This window comes from Primulina eburnea, chromosome 13, assembly GCF_022965805.1.
Source record: "Primulina eburnea isolate SZY01 chromosome 13, ASM2296580v1, whole genome shotgun sequence".
Taxonomy (NCBI): domain Eukaryota; kingdom Viridiplantae; phylum Streptophyta; class Magnoliopsida; order Lamiales; family Gesneriaceae; genus Primulina; species Primulina eburnea.
Genome location: NC_133113.1, coordinates 28,794,812 through 28,814,469, shown reverse-complemented (window position 1 = coordinate 28,814,469; position 19,658 = coordinate 28,794,812). Strand labels below are relative to the sequence as shown.

The 19,658-nt window shown below is 31.5% G+C and overlaps 1 protein-coding gene and 1 pseudogene across 1 annotated transcript; one reads left to right on the top strand and one right to left on the bottom strand.

Annotated features, from left to right (window-relative positions):
- Positions 1 to 114: 114 nt before the first annotated feature.
- On the top strand, positions 115 to 283 carry LOC140811033 (U2 spliceosomal RNA; annotated as a pseudogene).
- A 281-nt stretch (positions 284 to 564) lies between these two features.
- Positions 565 to 4,379, bottom strand: LOC140809667 (arogenate dehydratase 2-like). Its single transcript, XM_073167363.1, has 11 exons — positions 4,027 to 4,379; positions 3,880 to 3,947; positions 3,486 to 3,578; positions 2,811 to 3,011; positions 2,654 to 2,734; positions 2,100 to 2,195; positions 1,912 to 1,989; positions 1,666 to 1,755; positions 1,504 to 1,571; positions 1,001 to 1,082; positions 565 to 915 (listed from the first exon to the last, which is right to left on the bottom strand). The coding sequence occupies exons 1-11, from the start codon at positions 4,259 to 4,261 to the stop codon at positions 856 to 858; spliced, it is 1,152 nt and encodes a 383-aa protein (XP_073023464.1). The 5' UTR covers positions 4,262 to 4,379; the 3' UTR covers positions 565 to 855.
- Between the last annotated feature and the right edge of the window lie 15,279 nt (positions 4,380 to 19,658).

Sequence of the window (19,658 nt, the reverse complement as noted above, 5' to 3'; positions counted from 1 at the left end):
GTCAAAAATTTAAGCAGCCGTAAGTTTTCATAGAGTTTTCTTACCCCACGTCTGGTGAAGAAATCAAGAACAGCCAAGCTAGTTATTAACGACGTCCTTACGGATTGTTCAATGATCCCTTTCTCGGCCTCTTGGCTAAGATCTAATGTAGTATCTTGTTTGTGAGTTTAACAAATGAAATGTGAGTCAGTTTACATAAGATTAAACTTATTTACGGAAGGGAAGAGTCCATATCAACAGTAGCCTGCTGCTCGGGCTCTCCTCGCCCGTGTTGCGCCCCCACCAAATTCCAGTGCCAAAATGTATTCCATGTCCTCGCATAAAGCATCTATTTTTATTGGTAGCTGTTGTAAGAAGTCTACAGGCGTCGTGTTTCGAAATTCTAAATCTTTCTGTTAGAATTTGATATACAGCCATACAGGAACTAGCCTACTTAGATAAAAATGATGCAATCTTTTGATTTCATAAAGGGGCCTATGGTCACTCATCCCACCAGTCTGCTTCTATCGTGCATCGTTCATGTCAAACATGAAATAACTAAGCATTTCGTTTTCCAAAAATATATAACCGAAGAGGATTATTAGACCTTTAATATTAATTAACGGATGTTAACAAGAACAAAAAAGTGTGGTTTCCTGCTCAAGCCAAGAGTAACCTAACCTATCACGACTAAAGGGAAAACAATGTGAAAAAATGGGTTTATTGCAAAATTTGCGTAACTTAAAAATATAAAGCTTGCTGATGAACTTCCCATCGATGCTAAGTGCTGCAACTGCCTGCTCTGCTGAAGCCTCAGTAGTTAATTCTGTTTGTATGAACCCAATTGGATATTTATGCTTACAAGGTTATGGTTACTCATTGAAAGCTAGTGTCTGCAGGGTAACTCCCAAGCACCCTCAAAAATGTTGCAAACTCCTGCAAAAAGTGTACTCTTGTTACGGCACTCAGAAAAAGAAAATATAATTATTTCATGCAGACCTTACAATAGACCAAACAATACCTTTAGATGACCAAGGGCATTTTGTGCTTGGTTATCAGCCATGGATGCTTCGAAATCGATGTAGAAAAGATATGGGAAATATCTGTTGAGACATACAAATATTAGGGATATTTTAGCAAAGCATTTGAAAAGTTGAAAAATGCGAAAGGATGCCGGGAGCTTTGATAAGAGGACTACACCGGTGACTGAAATAGCATTGCCATTTCAACTGATTATCTAAAGATATAACTGTCAAATCATATATTATATTCGATTTACACTAACTTTCCACTTTGCGGATAACATCTGTGATGCTTAAAATAATATCAAACTAATGAAAGTATCGCTCAAGAATCAGCATTTGCAAAGTCACAAGAGAAACATGAGAATCAATCTACTTATTGAAATAAGTTCAGGCAGGTGCACATGATACAACAATATGATACAGTTAGATATGCATATAAAATATAGTAAAAATCTATAGAGACTTCATCTACAGTAACATCCGAAATTTCTGCATTTACTTGGGAAATCCTATTGTATTATCATCAGTTGTCTGCAAAGCTTGTTTCTGCAGCGGACGGCTTTCAATCTACGTCAGCAGTAAAAAAGAAAATTGTAATGGGACCATAGACAATAAATACCAGGATATATCCTTAACAAGAGTCGGTACAAAATATATTCACCTTGGTAAGGTTGATATCCCTCTTAGCAAACACGGCAAGTGCTTTGAAAAGCATACCCGGACCTTCCTCAAGAGAGAAGACTACACTCGTCTGATAAATGATTGATATTGATAAATGAATTACTAGGTGCACGGGGACTGGGGTGAAAATGTTAAGAAAATTACTCTTCCAAAGAAAATAGAATTAAAATTGAGTAATGAATTTACTTAGCAGCCACCAACAGTTGCACACCTAAGGAACACTAACCTTGAAAGGTTTATCCGTGCCTGGTATAATAGGTTCCCTAGCCAGCATAAGGAATCGAGTGACATTGTCAGAATCATCCTGAAAGTAAAACAGGACATGTGATAATATATCGAATTTGTAAATAATGTTATGGCTTATGAGAACATATAAAAGTGATTGTATAAACCTAAATTAACTAATCCACGGACCTGTATGTCTTGAGCAAGTATATTCAAACCATAGATCTGAGAAGCAGTCATGCTAGCAACTGCCCCGGCATCCTTGAGTTTATGGAAAGCAATGTACTGAAAATTCAAAAAGAGATTATATCTAAGACTAGTTATTAAAACTGAATGAGATGTACAGTTCTTGAATTCAGTCTCGCTGACTCCTAAAATAACAGCCCGGAATTCAATAGATTGGCTTCGAATACCTGGATCCTGTGTTTAAAACAAAGATTTGGAGTGGAAAACACTAAAGAAAATACTTTCATTCATTCAGTTGAAAAAATAAATAAATAGTTTGTGTTTATATGAAAACATTGAGAGTTATTAAGTGTTTACGTTTTTATCTTATGTGTTATCATTTTGATACGTTGGTATTTCTGCTTATTTTGCCAAAACCAAAAATCTGGTGACATCTGGTTTTCAATGCTATTTCTCTCGCTCTGTAGAAAATCCATGAAAAGCAAAAAACTCTAACATGAATATTGGTAGAAGAAATATTGCATATCGTATATTTAATTCTATACAAGTTCCATTACCTTAGCTGCACCAGCAGTATCATCCACAGCTTCTCTCACCAGTCCTAACTTAGTTAACGTGTTCTCACACTGTGCAAGTGCCTGAATGGCAAAGGTTACCTTGTGGATTGCATGCCTAAAGGGGAAGACAGTAATGGTTTTATTCAGAGTGAGGTACCTGTGGATGGCTAAGAACCCTCTTTAAATCTTCAACCGCGACACCATGATTTGCTAGTAAGCAATGCCTGACTGCAAGATTCACTTCTCCAACAATATGCAATCTATGTCGAAGAAGAAGGTCATAGTTCCTGTGAATGCTACCACCCAAAGAATTTTCTATCGGCAGTACCGCTCTATCAACGAGCCACCTCTCAACAGCCTGTAACATATTGACCCAGATGAAAAAAAAAGAAAGAAACAGTGATGAACCACGTCTCCTTCATATATATCTACTCAAGACAATTTTACTTGGTAAATTTTCTTTGAAAATGATCATGTAAGTGAAAAGGACTCCCACCAGTTCAACGGATCAACTTTTTGACCCTTTTCAACTTTATAACAAATTATACCGCTAAATGTATGATCTATGTCAAAAATTTCAAAGGGTGACCACAAATGATTATTGTATTACCAAACTAACATATCCCCCAAAACCCACCCTCGCTTTCTCTGTGGCCATGTAACACTGTGGAAAAATTATGTTTTAGATGGCAGCCTTCCATGAACACCACCAAAATTGAACAAATGCCAAAGGGGAACCGCTGAGACAACAGCCATTTGCTGAATAATTCAACTAATACATGAACGATTCACACGCATCATAAAATACACCAAAATGCAACATATTTCTTACCTGAAAAGCAGTGTCAAATTGTTCGCAGGGAACGGCTTCACAATTTGGATATGCCTTCTCTGCTGCAGACTCGCTATATGCACCTCTAACCCCCTGTCACATTAAAATTCATTTCATTTAAAATACATGAATGGTGGAAAATGAAGGGGACGCATAATAAAATCAAGATGCAACTACAAAAACACATCGAACGAGCAAGGATCGATGATTAGCGCGAGGGAACAGTAGTCATATGGTGGTGACACTTAAATTCCTAGAAAAATTGCACAAAAAACAATTAAAATGTTTTCAGCTATGGCAATAGGCCTCCCTTCCCCTACACATTCATGTAAGTACGTGCTCCAGTGAAGAAGAATTAAAACCGCAATCTTTCCTAATAAACAGAAAGAAAAACCTGATAAGCAACACGGAGACGAGACCCTTCGGTTGTCACATTAGTCAATTGCGCGGACGTGAGAGGCCCTAAAATCCAAGAATTTCACAAATTTCATGAGATAATCCCATCAAGCAAAAAACAAAAAAAAAATCAAACAAGATATACTCGGAAGCAAGGGAAGAGAATCTTTGGAATTAAATTCAAACGGGACGTCTTCAATGAGCTTTTGCAGCTCAATTGCTCCGTTCTTCTGATTACTTTCGTCACCGATGCTGCATGCTTGATGGCAGATTCTACGACGCCAATTAGGGAGACGAACAGAGATAGAAGGAGCCTGACAAGGGTTTCGGTTTTTGAATTGGAGAGGGTTGATAAGGGAACGGGACGCGGTGGCCGCCATCAAACTGCGATTTGAAGGTAACGAAGACGTGATGTGTTGCGATATTTATTTACCCATTTATGCATTAAATTCGAATCAAATTTGAAAGAAGTTTCCCAGTACACATACCGAAATTCTGGGTATGTTGGTTAGGAAATGATGCCCTTTCATATTTGTGAGACGATATTATGAATCTTTATCTGTGAAACAGGTCAACTCTACCAATATTCACAATAAAAAGTAACACTATTAGCATAAAAAGTAATATTTTTCATGGATGACTCAAATAAAGATCTGTCTCACAAAATACGACTCGTGAAACCGTCTCACACAAGTTTTTGCCCTGTATTATATACTAATAAAATATGTACACGTGTTGCATGTATTATTATTATTTTTAATTTGATCAAATAATATTAACAATTAACACGAAATTATTTTCAATTTAGAAAAATCGTTCGATTTAAATGAAAAATTTTGTTTAGATTTTTTTTTCTATGTGGAATATAAAGTAATTTGAGGAGATTTTGAATATGGAGAGAAAGATAATTATGGAGTTAAATATTTTAGTGTCGATTATTCTAAAAATCTTACACTTAATAATATAATATAAAATGGTATTGATAGTAATGATATTACTTTGTTAGTGCAGGACCATATGCAACATAAATATTATTTAAATTAAAAGCTATTTTGTAAATTTTAATTTAATTATATTTTTTAATTTCAGACAATAAGATCGTGGCTAGTGGGAGAAATATGAAAAAAAAATTCAAGTGAACAAATTTGTAGTTTAATTATTAAATATTTTGGAATAATAATAAAAATAAATAAATCTAAACATCCATTAAAATAATACACATAATACTACTCAATCGTGTACGTGCTCAACAGAAATAACAATAATTCTACATTGTTCCTTTTACTACAAGTTCACGTTAATCTCTAACCCAAGCTTTAGAGGTGTACCTAAAAACAAATCCTATAAAAGTAAGGATGTGAATTAATGAAACCGTTTGTGAGCTATTCGTAGCTCGATTCGATAAAAGCTCGTTTGAGCTCGTTTAATGAGGCTCGTTAAGATAAACAAACCAAACTCAAGTTTTACAGTATTCGGCTCGTTAGCTCGTTAACATGTTCGTTGGTAAGTTCATGAGTAATCTTTTAGATGAAAAAATAATAGTTTTGATATTTGATTTATTGATTTTGCATATTATTTATGAAATATATAGAAAAAATCTATTAAATTTATTTATTATAATAAATTTACAAATTTTAATAAGAATAATATATTTTTCTTTAAATATATAATTTACTTTTTAATTAATTCAATAAAAATTTAAATATATAATTCATATTTATTAAACTTGTTTAGGCTCGATAAAAGCTTGAATAAGCTTGTGAGCCATGCATATATTCGTTAAATAAAGCTCGAGCTCGGCTCGATTATAAACGAACCAAGCTCAAACATTCAAAAGTTCGGCTCGACTCGACTCGATTGCATCCCTATATAAAAGGGTGAACTCGAAATATAAAAATTTAATCAACTATAAGTAATATTATTGGTATTTTCCAATTAGTAGGGTCTCACGAATCTTTATCTGTGAGACGAGTCAATCCTACCGATATTCACAATAAAAAGTAATACTCTTAGCATTAAAAATAATAATTTTCATGAATGACCCGAATAAGATATATGTCGCACAAAATATGGCATGCGAGACCTTCTCACACAAATTTTTGTCTATTCCAATCATTCATCCTCAAATAAAGCCAAGATCAAATAATTTCTGAAAATAAGATAATTCATAAATATGGAGCATATACATCATTCATTTGTCATTATAAATATGGAACTGATTAATCAACCAAATACATCATCCAATGACCAACTTCGAAAATTAGCCAGGTACATCATTCATCGACAAACTCATCAATACTAAGTAAAATCATATATATCATTCACTGACTGAAAATATATCATTGACTGATATTAATAAAATACATAATCAATTCACTTCGAATCACAATATAATAAATCTCTCAGATTCAGAAATAATAAAATCATTCCATGATAATTCATCAAATTTATCATCTCATTGATTTCAACAAATTTATTTACATGTGAATAAATTTTATATTTACATTGAAAATTAATGCACATGAATGACTGAAATTTATAGAAATATAATCAATGTTGTCTCGCCTAATTCCTACCATTATTATATGAGTTTTTAACACAACAAAATCATATCTTATTTTTAACATATCTATCCATTGTTCAACTTATCTGTACTTTCTTGATATAATTTTAAAACAAGCATTGCAACTTTTTAGGCAAAATACACAAATGTCTGCATTTGTTCGATCATACCAAAATCGTAACGTACAATAGCCCATGCACTTTCCAACTAAACTTGATGGAACCTAAAAAAATATCGTATTAATATTCTGAAGAAATCCACACCTCCAGCTCTGCCATTATATTGCTTCAGGGATATCGATAAGAATAGTATTTTTATTCACTCAATATATGAAATGTGTGTTGAGTGATGAATTATTGTCACTCGTCCAACTATGACACGTATGTTAAATGATAAATCATGATCGCTCATCTATACATCATGGTTTGATGAGTAACAATGATTTATTCACTCAACACACACGTCATATGTTGAGTAGATAAGAGCACTGCTAACATTATGAACAAAATCTTGCATATTATATTCGATTGATTAGCATTCACAATGTAGATGAACACAAAGCCGTACACAAAGGACGGAGCTAGGAAAATGAAGTTAAGTAACGAAAAAAATATTACAATTTTTAGGGGGTGTAAGTGAAAATTTTAAGGGGAAAAAATTGAATAAGTAATTATATTTGACACCTTACTCTATAGAAATAAAAAATTAAGGGAGGAGATCGCCTCCTTTTGACTCTGTCTATGCGTGACGACACTAGTTTTAATATATAATATTACTCCATAAACCTCTTATTTTCAGAAGCCAATTATACGTGCAATTCACCTGTATATTTACAAAAACTTGATAACTCACTAAAATTTGTAAATTAGTCATTTTAGTTAGGAAAGATGTTTCTTCCAGATTCGTCATTTTGTGTAACACTCGGATTTCATTGTACCAACGCGTATTTTCCAACTTACTTAGGTCCTAACTAATAAGCTTCTAAGAAACTTCTCGCATAATTTTGAAGTTTTTTAAATTATGAGCTCCCAAAAATAAGATGCAGAGTTTCATCTTCCATGTATTAACCACTCATATTTTGAGCCATTGTGTACAACTTTAGGATTTTCGGTTCCGAGTGTCACATAGTCCATTAGCTTCTGTTTGGTTTGTCCTCAAAGGACACCGTATTAGGAAAGATCATACTCTATTACCATGTAACGGTCAACACGAGTCTTTCCAACATGCTTATGATATCACCCATATATATATAATTAAATTTTAGTTAGGAAATATATATTTTCCATATTCGTCGTTTTGTGTAACGCTCAGATTTTCATTATACCAACATGTATTTTTCCAACTTACTTATGCCTTGACTAATAAGCTTATAAGAAATTTTCGCTTAATTTTGAAGTTTTTAAAATTATGAGCTCCCAAAAAAAGATACAGAGTTTCATCTTCCATGTATTAACCACTCATATTTTGAGCAATTGTACAACTCTAGGATTTTCAGTTCCGAGTTTTACATGCCCGTCAGCTTCTGTTTCGTTCGTCCCCAAAGGGCACTGTATTAGGAGATGTCATACTCCAATACCATTATGTAGCGCTCAACACGAGTATTTCCAATATGCTTACGATCTCACCTATATGCTCCCTAAGAAATTTCTCACGGGATCACCCATATCAGAATTGTTTCGAGTAAAACATGCTTAATTTTTGAGTTTTTTAAATTATAAGTTCCCAAAAAAAGTACATTTTATTAATATGAATAATAACTATCAAATATTTTATGTCTCTAATTCTGATGTAAGATCAGTTCATTCACGCTCCTTGTCGCTCGTTCATTGGTGAAATTTTTATCTTTCAGGTATTAACTACTCATATTGTGGATTATATACCGCCATAAGATTTTAAGCTTCGGATGTCACGTGTCTTTTGTATTTTTAATAAAATCTCATATAAATAAAATAAAAACATAAAATAAAAAAAAATGAAACACTTTATAAACATTTTTTTAGAAGAATAAAAAAAATACTGGAACCGGAAGTCAGTGGGGTATTTTGTTTTTTAATCTTGGTCAACCGTTTATTTGAGAAAATGACCTCCTCAAGTGACTCAAGTGTATTTGACCAAATTTATTTTGCAAATTTTCCCGAAAAAAATTTCAAATCAGGAAATTACCAAACATGTAAAGAAAATTAGGATGTTGCCCTGAAGATGCAGCGAGAACATGCTTAAACCATCCAAAAAATCTTACTCAATTGACTGAACAATAAGTGCAGCAATCACGATTCAAACTACAAAACCCAGAGCCTTCCCTAGCAAAATCCAAAACTTATCCATTTTCTTTATTTACAACGTTCTTTCACGCACGGGATATGCAATGCTCTCCACTTTCAAGTTATTTGCCTTCAATTTTTCTTGCCCTAGATGATCGAAATAATGTCTTCCTTGATTTCTTGCCAACCTATTGCTTCTATGTCGATTTGGTTGAAAGAAGGGATGAAGAACAATAACAAAATATATCTGTTGGACTTGAGAAGGATGATTTGAAATTATGAATTTTCATATCTGTTTATTTTAAATATATTTGATTACTTTAATTAATTTATATCCGGTGAATTTCGAATTCATCCTTAGCTAATCCATGTAGATGCAATGATAATTATGTTAGAATAATGAGTTTTTTACTCATTTAGAATCGATAAAATAAACAAGCTACGTAGCCAACGGAATTATTTCTCGATTATCAATTAGGGTGAATGAAAAATTAATTAAGCTCCAATTTTATCGAGTTAAAAGATTGAATCGAAAGGATTATATATACATATATATTATTGTAATATGTATAATATATTATTGAGTTTTGATATGCTGCACACCTATCGTGCACACCTATGTGAGCACCAATGATGTGTCACTCACCCATTGGATGTGATGAAATATAGAAAAATTGCACATCCAATGGGTGAGTGACACCTCATCGGTGCTTACATAGATGTGCACGGTAGGTGTGCAGCATATCAAAACTCATATATTATTATATTATAATATATTATTGTAATATTATATAATATGTATATATAATAAATAAAAAAATTAAAGTTAATTTTGAAATCACAATGGCCGAAAGGCCATGTGATTTTAATGAAGAGATGTGTGTCTTTGTATTATGAAATGGTGTACCATTTCATGAAGAGGCATGACTTTTGGTTCAAGGCTTTTCATCAACTATAAATAGGACATCCTTCATTTGTTTTGATTGCACCATTTCTCTTCTCCTTCTCTCTCAAGTTTAATTCTTTATGCGAATTTTAAGCACTCGCGCTTAAAGTTCAAATTTTCAAGATATAAAATCTTGAGTTTGAATTTTCTAAGCTTATACGCTTAATTCGAACTTTGGGATTAAATTTGAGAGTTGTCTTCTAGTTTTGAGTTTTTTAAGCATTTGCGCTTAAATCCAAGTTTTGCAAGATATAAACTCTTGGAAATTGGATTTTTAAGTTTAACGCTTAGAATTCGAAATTAGAAAGTTTGCATACCATCTTGATAGCGTTCTAAACATCTCAAGTTCGTGTGGCTTTAAAATTTGTAGTGCTACTATTTTAAAGTCGTAGTCGTTGTATCTTGGGAAACGAATTGCCAATAACCGTGAGCACCGGGGCGGGGTAATATCGTTTTAAGGAAAAAGAGTCAAACTCTTGCCTCGACTATTTTCACCTAGCCATTTGGTTCACCCATATCTATCCCCAGATTTCTCAAGTCAAAAGAATATCATACCAACAAATTATGACGGATTCGAAATATACACAAAATAAATGTCGTTCCAAATTGAATTTTCTACTCGGAAACATGGCTTCTCATGGATTGAATCATTTATTTTGGGGCTGGATCGAGTTAACTTTGTGAAATTTTATCTGGTGAGCAACAGCCAAAAGATAAAAAGCAAGAAATATGTATTAAGATTTTTAGTAAGGTTTGCAGATGTGTTGGACCAGCCCACTTCCATCATAATTTCACGTACCCAATTTTAATAAGCGGAGCCCATTTTCATGTATTCGTTTTCTACAAATGTAAATATTTATAAATCAATATTCTATTTCACTCAACGTCATCCTCTAATATTAGAAAGTGGTTAAAATTACCGTTAAAAATGGACCTAAAATTTTTTAAATCTATTTCTGAAAACTTGCGGATACATTTTTCTCACTAGTTAATGATTATTATATTAGTTTTATGTATATCCCAACCTCTGTATAATATAACAAGTCATTCACGTTTAAAAACAATCTCCAATTTTAAAGGCTGGTTGCCTCTTCGCAAAAAATCAAAACGCAAAAAATCTTAATGAATATATCCTAAGTAACATGACGTATGCTTCTCAACGTAGATAGTGAATTTCATTAAGAAGTGTACCGTATATTCTAAAGTAAATTCTAACTGATTCAACAGTCTAAAATAAGGATAAAGATCGTTTAAGCTCGAGACTAGCATATGTGATATAAATATCATGTTTCATTGATAAGAACATGAAGAAGTCTCATTCATATAGATGATTGCTCATTTGATGAGCCACATAACAACTCTCTCTCGAACTTTACAAATGATTATCACTTATTGAATAAATTATCTGCGGTTATAGTTGTACATCATTAGTCCTTTGATTCGGGACAACATGGAGACTATGCGTATTAGCATGCAATTTAACTCGTTTACACACTTCAATGATGGTTATCGGGTGGCGAGATTGGGTGTAGTTTCAAAACAAATAGGAGCCAATGCATTGTACTTGGATATTCACCGCTCACCTACGGGTGAAGATATCATTTGTGATCTGACGAGTTAATAGTGCAATGAGTATTTGGCTCGAGCAAAACATGTACTTTAGAAAAATTTGTTTTCCAAGTTGCATATACAATGTCAATATTATTACTCGAAAATACATCATATCGTTATTGAATTCATTTGTAACTTTCGATATACCAATGATTACATACTCGATCGAGATATATAAGTTGAAGAGATTGTATTGTACGATAACCTTAACTTATGTGTTCTTGCAGACATTATCACTGATACCTAGAGGATCATGAGACTATACTACTAGATGTTTTTACAATGATCCTATATGTGCGATCATAATTGAGTTGTGACGTTTTTGATCGAGAGCTTGATTAAAATAAATGGGCTAATTATGGTAAATCCGAATAAGGACAAATGTTGCCTTGAATTGCACGGAGTTGTAAACCCACAACTAGATGTATTCATGAATCATCGAGGGTCACACAATTATCAGATTATGTGTTTCGTTGAAATAGTCAAATTAAGGAGTTGAACTTAGCGACTATAGTTTGATAAAGATCAAATGTATTGCTTATAAAAGAGTTTATAAGTAGATTCCATTATTTAAAGTTGTGGAAGTTAGCTCAAGTGTTAATGAAGTCAAGAGAGCGGAAGTGACTAATTAAAAGAATGAGTTCACATAATAGGCAGTTGCCAAAAATGAATTACTAGAAGATTTTGTCCCTTTGAAATTTTCATTTTTCATTATATGAACAAAATTTATACAATAATCACATTAACGATGTCCAATCATCGATTGAGGTTAATAAGTTCACAATTATTTAATTATGAATTTAGAATATATTAATTAAATAACAATTAAGTAATATTGACTTCTATTTAAAATTATCTTCCAATAATTGATCAAGTAATTAAATAATAGTTATTTAATACTAGATAATATATTATCAATAGCTGACAATTATTTAATTACACAGTATTTCTAAGAGTGAAAAATAAATATGAGAATTTTAAATAATGAATATTTTATAATCTTATTTCAAGTAGAATCCCGATTCAATTAAAATTATTCAAGAATAAGTTTGATAGGATTAATAGAGTGTGTTTATTAAAGATATGTTACAAAAAAATTGATTAAAAAAAAAGAACACAATTTAATCAACACAATCTAGGCAAATATTGTGATTTCTCTCTTCCTTCATGAATAGTGATGTCAACTTTTCTCATGGGTTTGGGGCTCCATATGGAAGACAAAAACTTATGTGAAACGGTTTCACGGGTCGTATTCGTGAGACGGATCTCTTATTTGGGATGTCCATGAAAAAATATTACTTTTTATGTTAAGAGTATTACTTTTATTGTGAATATGGGTAGGGTTGACCCGTCTTACAGAATAAGATCCGTGAGACGGTCTCACATGAGACCCACTCCACGGGGAAAACCCGAATTGAGGATGGGGATCCCCGATTTTTTCGGTAGTTCGGGACGGGTATGGATTATTATCCTCATCCCGGACCTGTCACGAAAATAATATCAGTATAAAATAATAGTATTATAGTATCAATAATAATATTTTTTAAAATATTAATAATAATATTATCACTAATAATAATAGATAATAATAAGTTTTGGTTTGAAAAATATCTAAATCCGTCATTGTTTTGTCATATTAATATTTTTGAAATGAAGATGAGAAGTTGATCTTCGAAGTTTGGGGTTTGGAATTCCCCGAACCCGAAAAAACGGAAATCGTGACGTGTATGGGGTGAGGATGGAATTCGGGGACGGGGATGGCGATGGCAAACCTGCCGCCCGCCGCCCCGCCCCGTTACCATCCCTACTCACGAACACCAAAATCGCCCACCCCGTCTTGGAGTAGACTACCCACCCACGACCGATGTCTTCCGCCACTAGTCGTGCATTGCCGCCACAGTAATTGCACAATTCCGTGAACGTTCTCAACACTCAAATTTCATCAAGATTTATATTACTATCTTGACGAGGGATACAATTTCTGATCGCAGATCTAATTCAGTTAATCGAAGAAGACGTTTATTCTAGTAGAGTGTTCGTGGGGATATACAGAAAGAAATATTATCATCTAAACATCTAAATAATTCGAACCAACCTTAGAACACAAAAATAAATTAACTAAACATCCAATGAATAATGTTAAATAATACGACATTCAATAAAAATTTTAGTGTGAAAACAAGAATTTTTTTAAAACATATATTGATATTTGAATGTGAAAAACGATATTCCATCACAATAAAATAATTATACTCATTAGTAACATCCCTATTCCCTTGGCGTCCAATCTCCTGCCCTGGAGTGTTGCAATTCTTAGCGGGATCAATGCCACGACATCAGATTTTCTCTGTTCCATTTGAATCAGCCGCCCGCCACCAATTTGAATCACGAACACTGTTTCAATTTTTCGTGTAAAAAAATTAATAGTTTAGATATTATACATACATACATACATACATACATGTATATTAATTTCATGTTTTATTAATATATGGTATGTTAATCTCAACTTATGTTTGTCAAATTTTTAAAAATACACATTTTAAGTATTTTTAGCCATTTTTTATTATTTTATCAACAGAAATTGTTATTATCAGCTAATATCGGATAAATTTTTTAATTAAGACGGTAATTTGTAAACTATGTTGTTAGGAATCAATTTAATGATTATCGATCAAACATTTACTTATTACACCTACTCGAACAATCACGAGATGCGCAACAAGCTACTTTGTTAATTTAAGCATGGTCTTTGTGGCACACAATGGGCAAGTTGGTACAAATTTTATTTTCTAGGATGGAGTATTTACAAATTTTGGCAACGACCTTTTTCACATTCTTTTTTTGAACTTCTTGCGATTTTCGGGCTCATCCGATTCGTTCACACACATGAACCGGTTTACTTGTCTATGACAAGAGATGGGTCCCACGCACTACGAACAACGGATGATGATGAGGTGAGGATTAAGACAGTGTAGCAGTGTCGTCATTTTCTTTCCTCGTAAGACTCCATTACTCCTACTCAAGCCCCCTCTGTCTGCCACGTGTAAGGTGGATTTCGATTTTTGAATTATGTAATGGGGCCCACTTATATTTATAAAAAAAATAATAACAAAAACTTGTGTGAGACGGTCTCACGGGTCGTATTTGTGAGACAGATCTTTTATTTGGGTCACCCATGAAAAAGTATTACTTTTTATGCTAAGATTATTACTTTTTGTTGTGAACATGAGTATGGTTGACTCGTTTAACAGATTATGATCCGTGAGATGGTCTCACATGAAATCTACTCAAAAATAATATACATAAATGGAGACAATACTATCAAATAAATAATAAGAACAAACAACATTTTGATTTGTCCTTAAAAATTAGCAAATCAAAGTCCATCGTACACGTATACAAAAATCTAGATATTCCTTGAATTTAACGGTGTAAGTCGTACAAATGAAAACTAGTTCTGTTCTTTTGGTCATCAAGAGTAAATTTCTTTTTTTAGGGTTTAATTGGTTCTAAATTTTTACCAATTTTGTAGAGTTTAAAAATCTAGATATATTTAATATATATTTTTTTATATTATATAAAAAAAGTAGTAACATTCAATAAAATTTTAAAAATCAATGTGATATTTCATTTGACTTTTAAAAACTCTGAAAAATCTAGAAGTATTCAAAATATTAGTCAGACTTTTAATAACTCGAGTAATTATGTTAAGTACAAGAATTAAAGCATAAGATACTAACACAAAAAAAAATGTCAAAATTTGTCTTCGATTCAACTTAAAGAATTGATAGAACATTTAACTAAAAAATATCTCAAACTAACATACTCACTTTCATTTTTATTAACAAAATATCTATACAAATACTAGTTAAAATTTATTCTTTTTCCCTACACACAATGTCTTTCCTTTTATTAGATTTTTAAAGACATGGTCTTTTTTGTTTCTAACAGTAATTTAAAATCAAATTATTAAAATCATCTTCATTTTATTTTTCGATTTGTGATCACGAAATTTTAGATCATATTTATTATAATTTTAATAAAAGTTTATTACACTACACGAAAATTATAATATTTTTTTGGCTCGTAAATTGAAATTTTTAATTATTATTTTTGATAACTAAAATTAAATTTTAATTATTATTTATTATATAACATTCGATGTTGGTTTATATTTTATAATTTTAAATAATCGATATCTTAATTTTACTCATAACTCAAAATTAATACATATGATAGTAAATAAAAAATTTACTCACTTGAATACATATAATGTTTGATTGATTGGTACACTAAGATACTTTTAAAAATTTATGAACACACATGCATATAAAAATAATTATAAAATTATGAAAAGTTTCAAATATTTTAGCGTATTGGCATATTTATTATCTTTTATAAATAAATTATAAATATAAAATATTTATATTGACAGACAAAAAATATTGTAAATAAATAAAAGTTAGTCACATTCAACTACTAGTTCAAAAAAATAAATAAAAAATCACAATCATAAATTACAAAGTTCGTATAGAGCTCTTTGAAAAAATTTCAAATTTCTATAAAACTCGTGAAAAATAAATTTACAATATTTTGTGATATTTAGAAATAAGTGTGATTCTACAAAGTCAATAAAAATATGTTAATTTCAAAAAATTCTGACATGAAGAATATTTCGTAAAAAAATTTGTAATTAACTCTTAACGCATAGTTTATTTGCATAAAATATATTAAAATATTTGAGTCATTATCAGTTATCACGATTCAATCTACACACATTCATTCTCGAGCCTCCTTTTTGTATTAGTTGAGTTCACATTACTATAGTCTCTTTTTCCTTTTAATAATAATAAAATTATTATTATAATAATAATTACTATTAATAGATCTATGACTTGGATTTATGTCCCGAAAATCTTGTCTACAATCCGACAAGACAGGTCTAAAATCTTAGGATTAGGATTGAAGCAGATATGAGGAAAAAAAATCAATTATTGGGTAATAAAATCACTGACGAAAGAAGACAATAACATAGAACTTGAATCGGGTTAAAAATTCCGATCAGCAATTTTAATGATAAGACCAATAGTATTAGTTGTTCAATCCTCTCTTTTTATGCGTGTAACCGACCACCAATAACGGAGTCAGAAATCCGATTTTATCTGGACTAAAATTTTAAACTCTGAATCTTTTAATATTTTAAATTGATCTACTCGAACTAAGATCAAATATATCCAAAATTTAAAAAAAATTACATATAAATTTTTTAAATTTTTTATGAACCACCCGGGCAGCCCGGGTGAAAAACGACGTGCCTCTGCCACTGCCGACCACAATATTTTCATGTCAAAACAATTTTACGTAATAAATGGAAAAGTATAAAAAATAATTTAAGGAATTTTAAAGATTATTTATTCAGGTTTTTATTATAAAAGTATAACAGATTTTACATTGGTTTTTTAAAAAATAATACAATTTTTTTTTTAATGTGGAATCATCATTAGATTGTTGAAAATCCAGATGCACCGAATTCTATTTGACGCCTATTCATTCTTTGATATAAATCAATAATTACTCACGGTTTGTCCAATTTTACATCACGTTGGCCTCTAAAACTAGGGTAAATAAGCACTGTTAAATCTCCGACCTTTTTTGGTAGGTCTGTAATTTAAAAATATTTTTTTTTTGTGAGAATAGCTCGATTTATATTTGGAATATAAAATAATATTTTTAATATAAAAAAAATAATAACTTTTCATAAATTGAATCGAATAAAATATTTTTTATAAAATTGAATCGTGAGACGATCTGTAAGACCGGACGTTTGCCGCTTTACCAAAAGCTATAACTAGTGGTGATGGTGCACTTCAAATCTTTTAAACCGCACAGCAACTCAAGCACAACGATTAGATCGCTCTACTAAGCAGAGACAATTATTGCACCCAACAATCTCCCTATCAATAATTGCACTTCTTGCCATCAATGAGAATCGAACTCGAGACCTTGACTCTGATAACAATTGTAGGACCGAGCGCTTGTCGTTTTATCAGCTAGTGGAAATGATGCAACTCAAATCTTTTAAACCGCACAACAGCTCAATCACCACGATTCGATTGCTCTATCAAACAAAGACAATTATTGTACCCAACACGGTCTATAAAAAAACTTTGAAATATTTTTCAATTAATTCAAATTTAAAATGTAAAAATTGAAATATGAAGATTGGGTAATCTGTGTGGCATGTTCCCAAAGCAGATTCTTTTCTTCATAATGATGACCACCAATTTCCATATATTTTCTAGCACAGTTTTCGAACCTACTTTAGCTTTAATTTGTCTCTCCATTTTTTGTTTTATAATGGACTGGTCCTAATTTTGACCAGTCAACGAACTGGCCTGACTGATGCTGATTGGCCATAAGACACATTGGCCCACGTAGTTTTGTGGAATCATCATAATAGAAATCCCAACCCTATACGTTTGATCATATGATATAATATTAGAGTGAGTCTCATGTGAGATCGTCTCACGGATCATAATCTGTAAGACGGGTCAACAATATCCATATTCACAATAAAAAATAGTACTCTTAGCATAAAAAGTAATACTCTTTTATGGGTGACCCAAATAAGAGATCCGTCTCACAAATTATACCCGTGAGACCTTCTCATATAAATTTTTGCCATAATATTATTAAGTTTATAACAAAAATTTCAGATTTTGATTTTATTTTAACACTCTCTCTAACTCAATTCTATAATCGCATCAGATTCCCCGACTTTTTAGATAAATGATATCAGCATGTCAAATACTTTTTTTATTTTGAAATACTTTGATCTCGTAAAACAAGATACTTCATAAGATATTTGTTCTGATATATTAAAAAAGTGTGTGTTCTCTTTGAAAATACATTAGGTGATTGTATATCATAAAATATTACAATAGAATTATTTCATATTCATTATCTCGTGAGACCAATACTTCACAAGGGATTGTTCCAAAGTAGTATCCCAACGGTAGATCTTAAAGGATATAAAGGAACCACGATTTTTTTTTCCATGAATTGGAATGTGACCTAAAAAAACATGTCTCCCTCTTATTTGAGTCATCCATGAAAGAATATTATTTTTTATGATAACAGTATTATTTTTTATTGTGAATATCGGTAAAATTGACCCGTATCACAGATAAAGATTCGTGAGACCGTCTCACAAGAGATCGACTACTCCCTCTTAGTCCTTTGGATTGAGGTTTGGAGTACCCGAAAAACCTCATCCCGAGATATATAATGAACTTTCTATTTTATCTATTTAAATCGTTTGAAATTTTTACTGTTCATTTATCAATTACTTATAATAGTTATTAGACAGAAAAATATTTTAAAAAAAACGAACACCACATAAAATAAAATCGACCAAAAATGAGATTTCCTCGCCTTGTTTCCAGCCAAACATATTTCCTATATTGCTATTATTATGTCTTTAGAAATTGATGTATAAAGTGTGACACGCGACATTTTCATGGGATCCCAAGATAATGAAGAGTGGACTCAATCATTGTTCGTTTATGGCGAGCTGACAGAAGATGACATGTTCGAATATTTGTTGGGTGACGCTGATTTTCCTCACCAATCTCAAGAATCTTGGATCGAGATGTTGGGAAAAGAAAAAGAAGAGAAGAGAAAATCGGATATGGATTAGGCCCTATTTTGGGGGATTTTTAAATTTCTTGATTGGATGATAATTAAGGGCTTTAGTGGGTGGCATGTGGTGTGGATTTTATTTCTTGATCCATCGATCGATGGAGAGAATCAATTCCATGTTACTAATAATTTAGTACAAAAATTAAGTGTTGCTTGATAAGGGAGAAGAGATTATAATATTCATGAGACAAAAACTTGTGTGAGACGGTCTCACGGATCGTATTTGTTAGACGGATCTCTTATTTGGATCATCAATAAGAAATTATTACTTTTCATGCTAAGAGTATTACTTTTTATTGTGAATATTGGTAGGGTTGACCCGTCTCACAGATAAAGATACGTGAGATCATCTCACAAGAGGCATATTCTATTCATGAATATGGTTGATTTATATTTTGTATATTATATAATATTGTTCTAACATGTCGTGATATACATAAAGTGTGTTAGCATATAAAACAAATATCAAAATTATAAATTAAAATGATATGATAAAAATATAATAAAAAATAAATATGACGTATGATGCTACGTGTATGTTTAAATAATATTTTTGAAATTATAAAAAATTTATACAAACATATATGATTGTGAATATGTCTTTTGTACGACGGTGTTACGTATCTTTATCTGTGAGATATTCACAATAACAAGTAATACTCTTAACATAAAAAGTAATATTTTTCGTGTAT

Excerpts from the sequence above, each read along its gene's own strand:
- LOC140809667 (XM_073167363.1), bottom strand. The coding sequence starts at position 4,261 with ATGGCGGCCACCGCGTCCCGTTCCCTTATCAACCCTCTCCAATTCAAA. Across the intron at positions 3,948-4,026 it reads TTCTCTTCCCTTGCTTCCGA|GGCCTCTCACGTCCGCGCAA; the intron begins GTATATCTTGTT and ends CTTGGATTTTAG. Across the intron at positions 2,735-2,810 it reads GGGTTCTTAGCCATCCACAG|GCACTTGCACAGTGTGAGAA; the intron begins GTACCTCACTCT and ends TTTGCCATTCAG.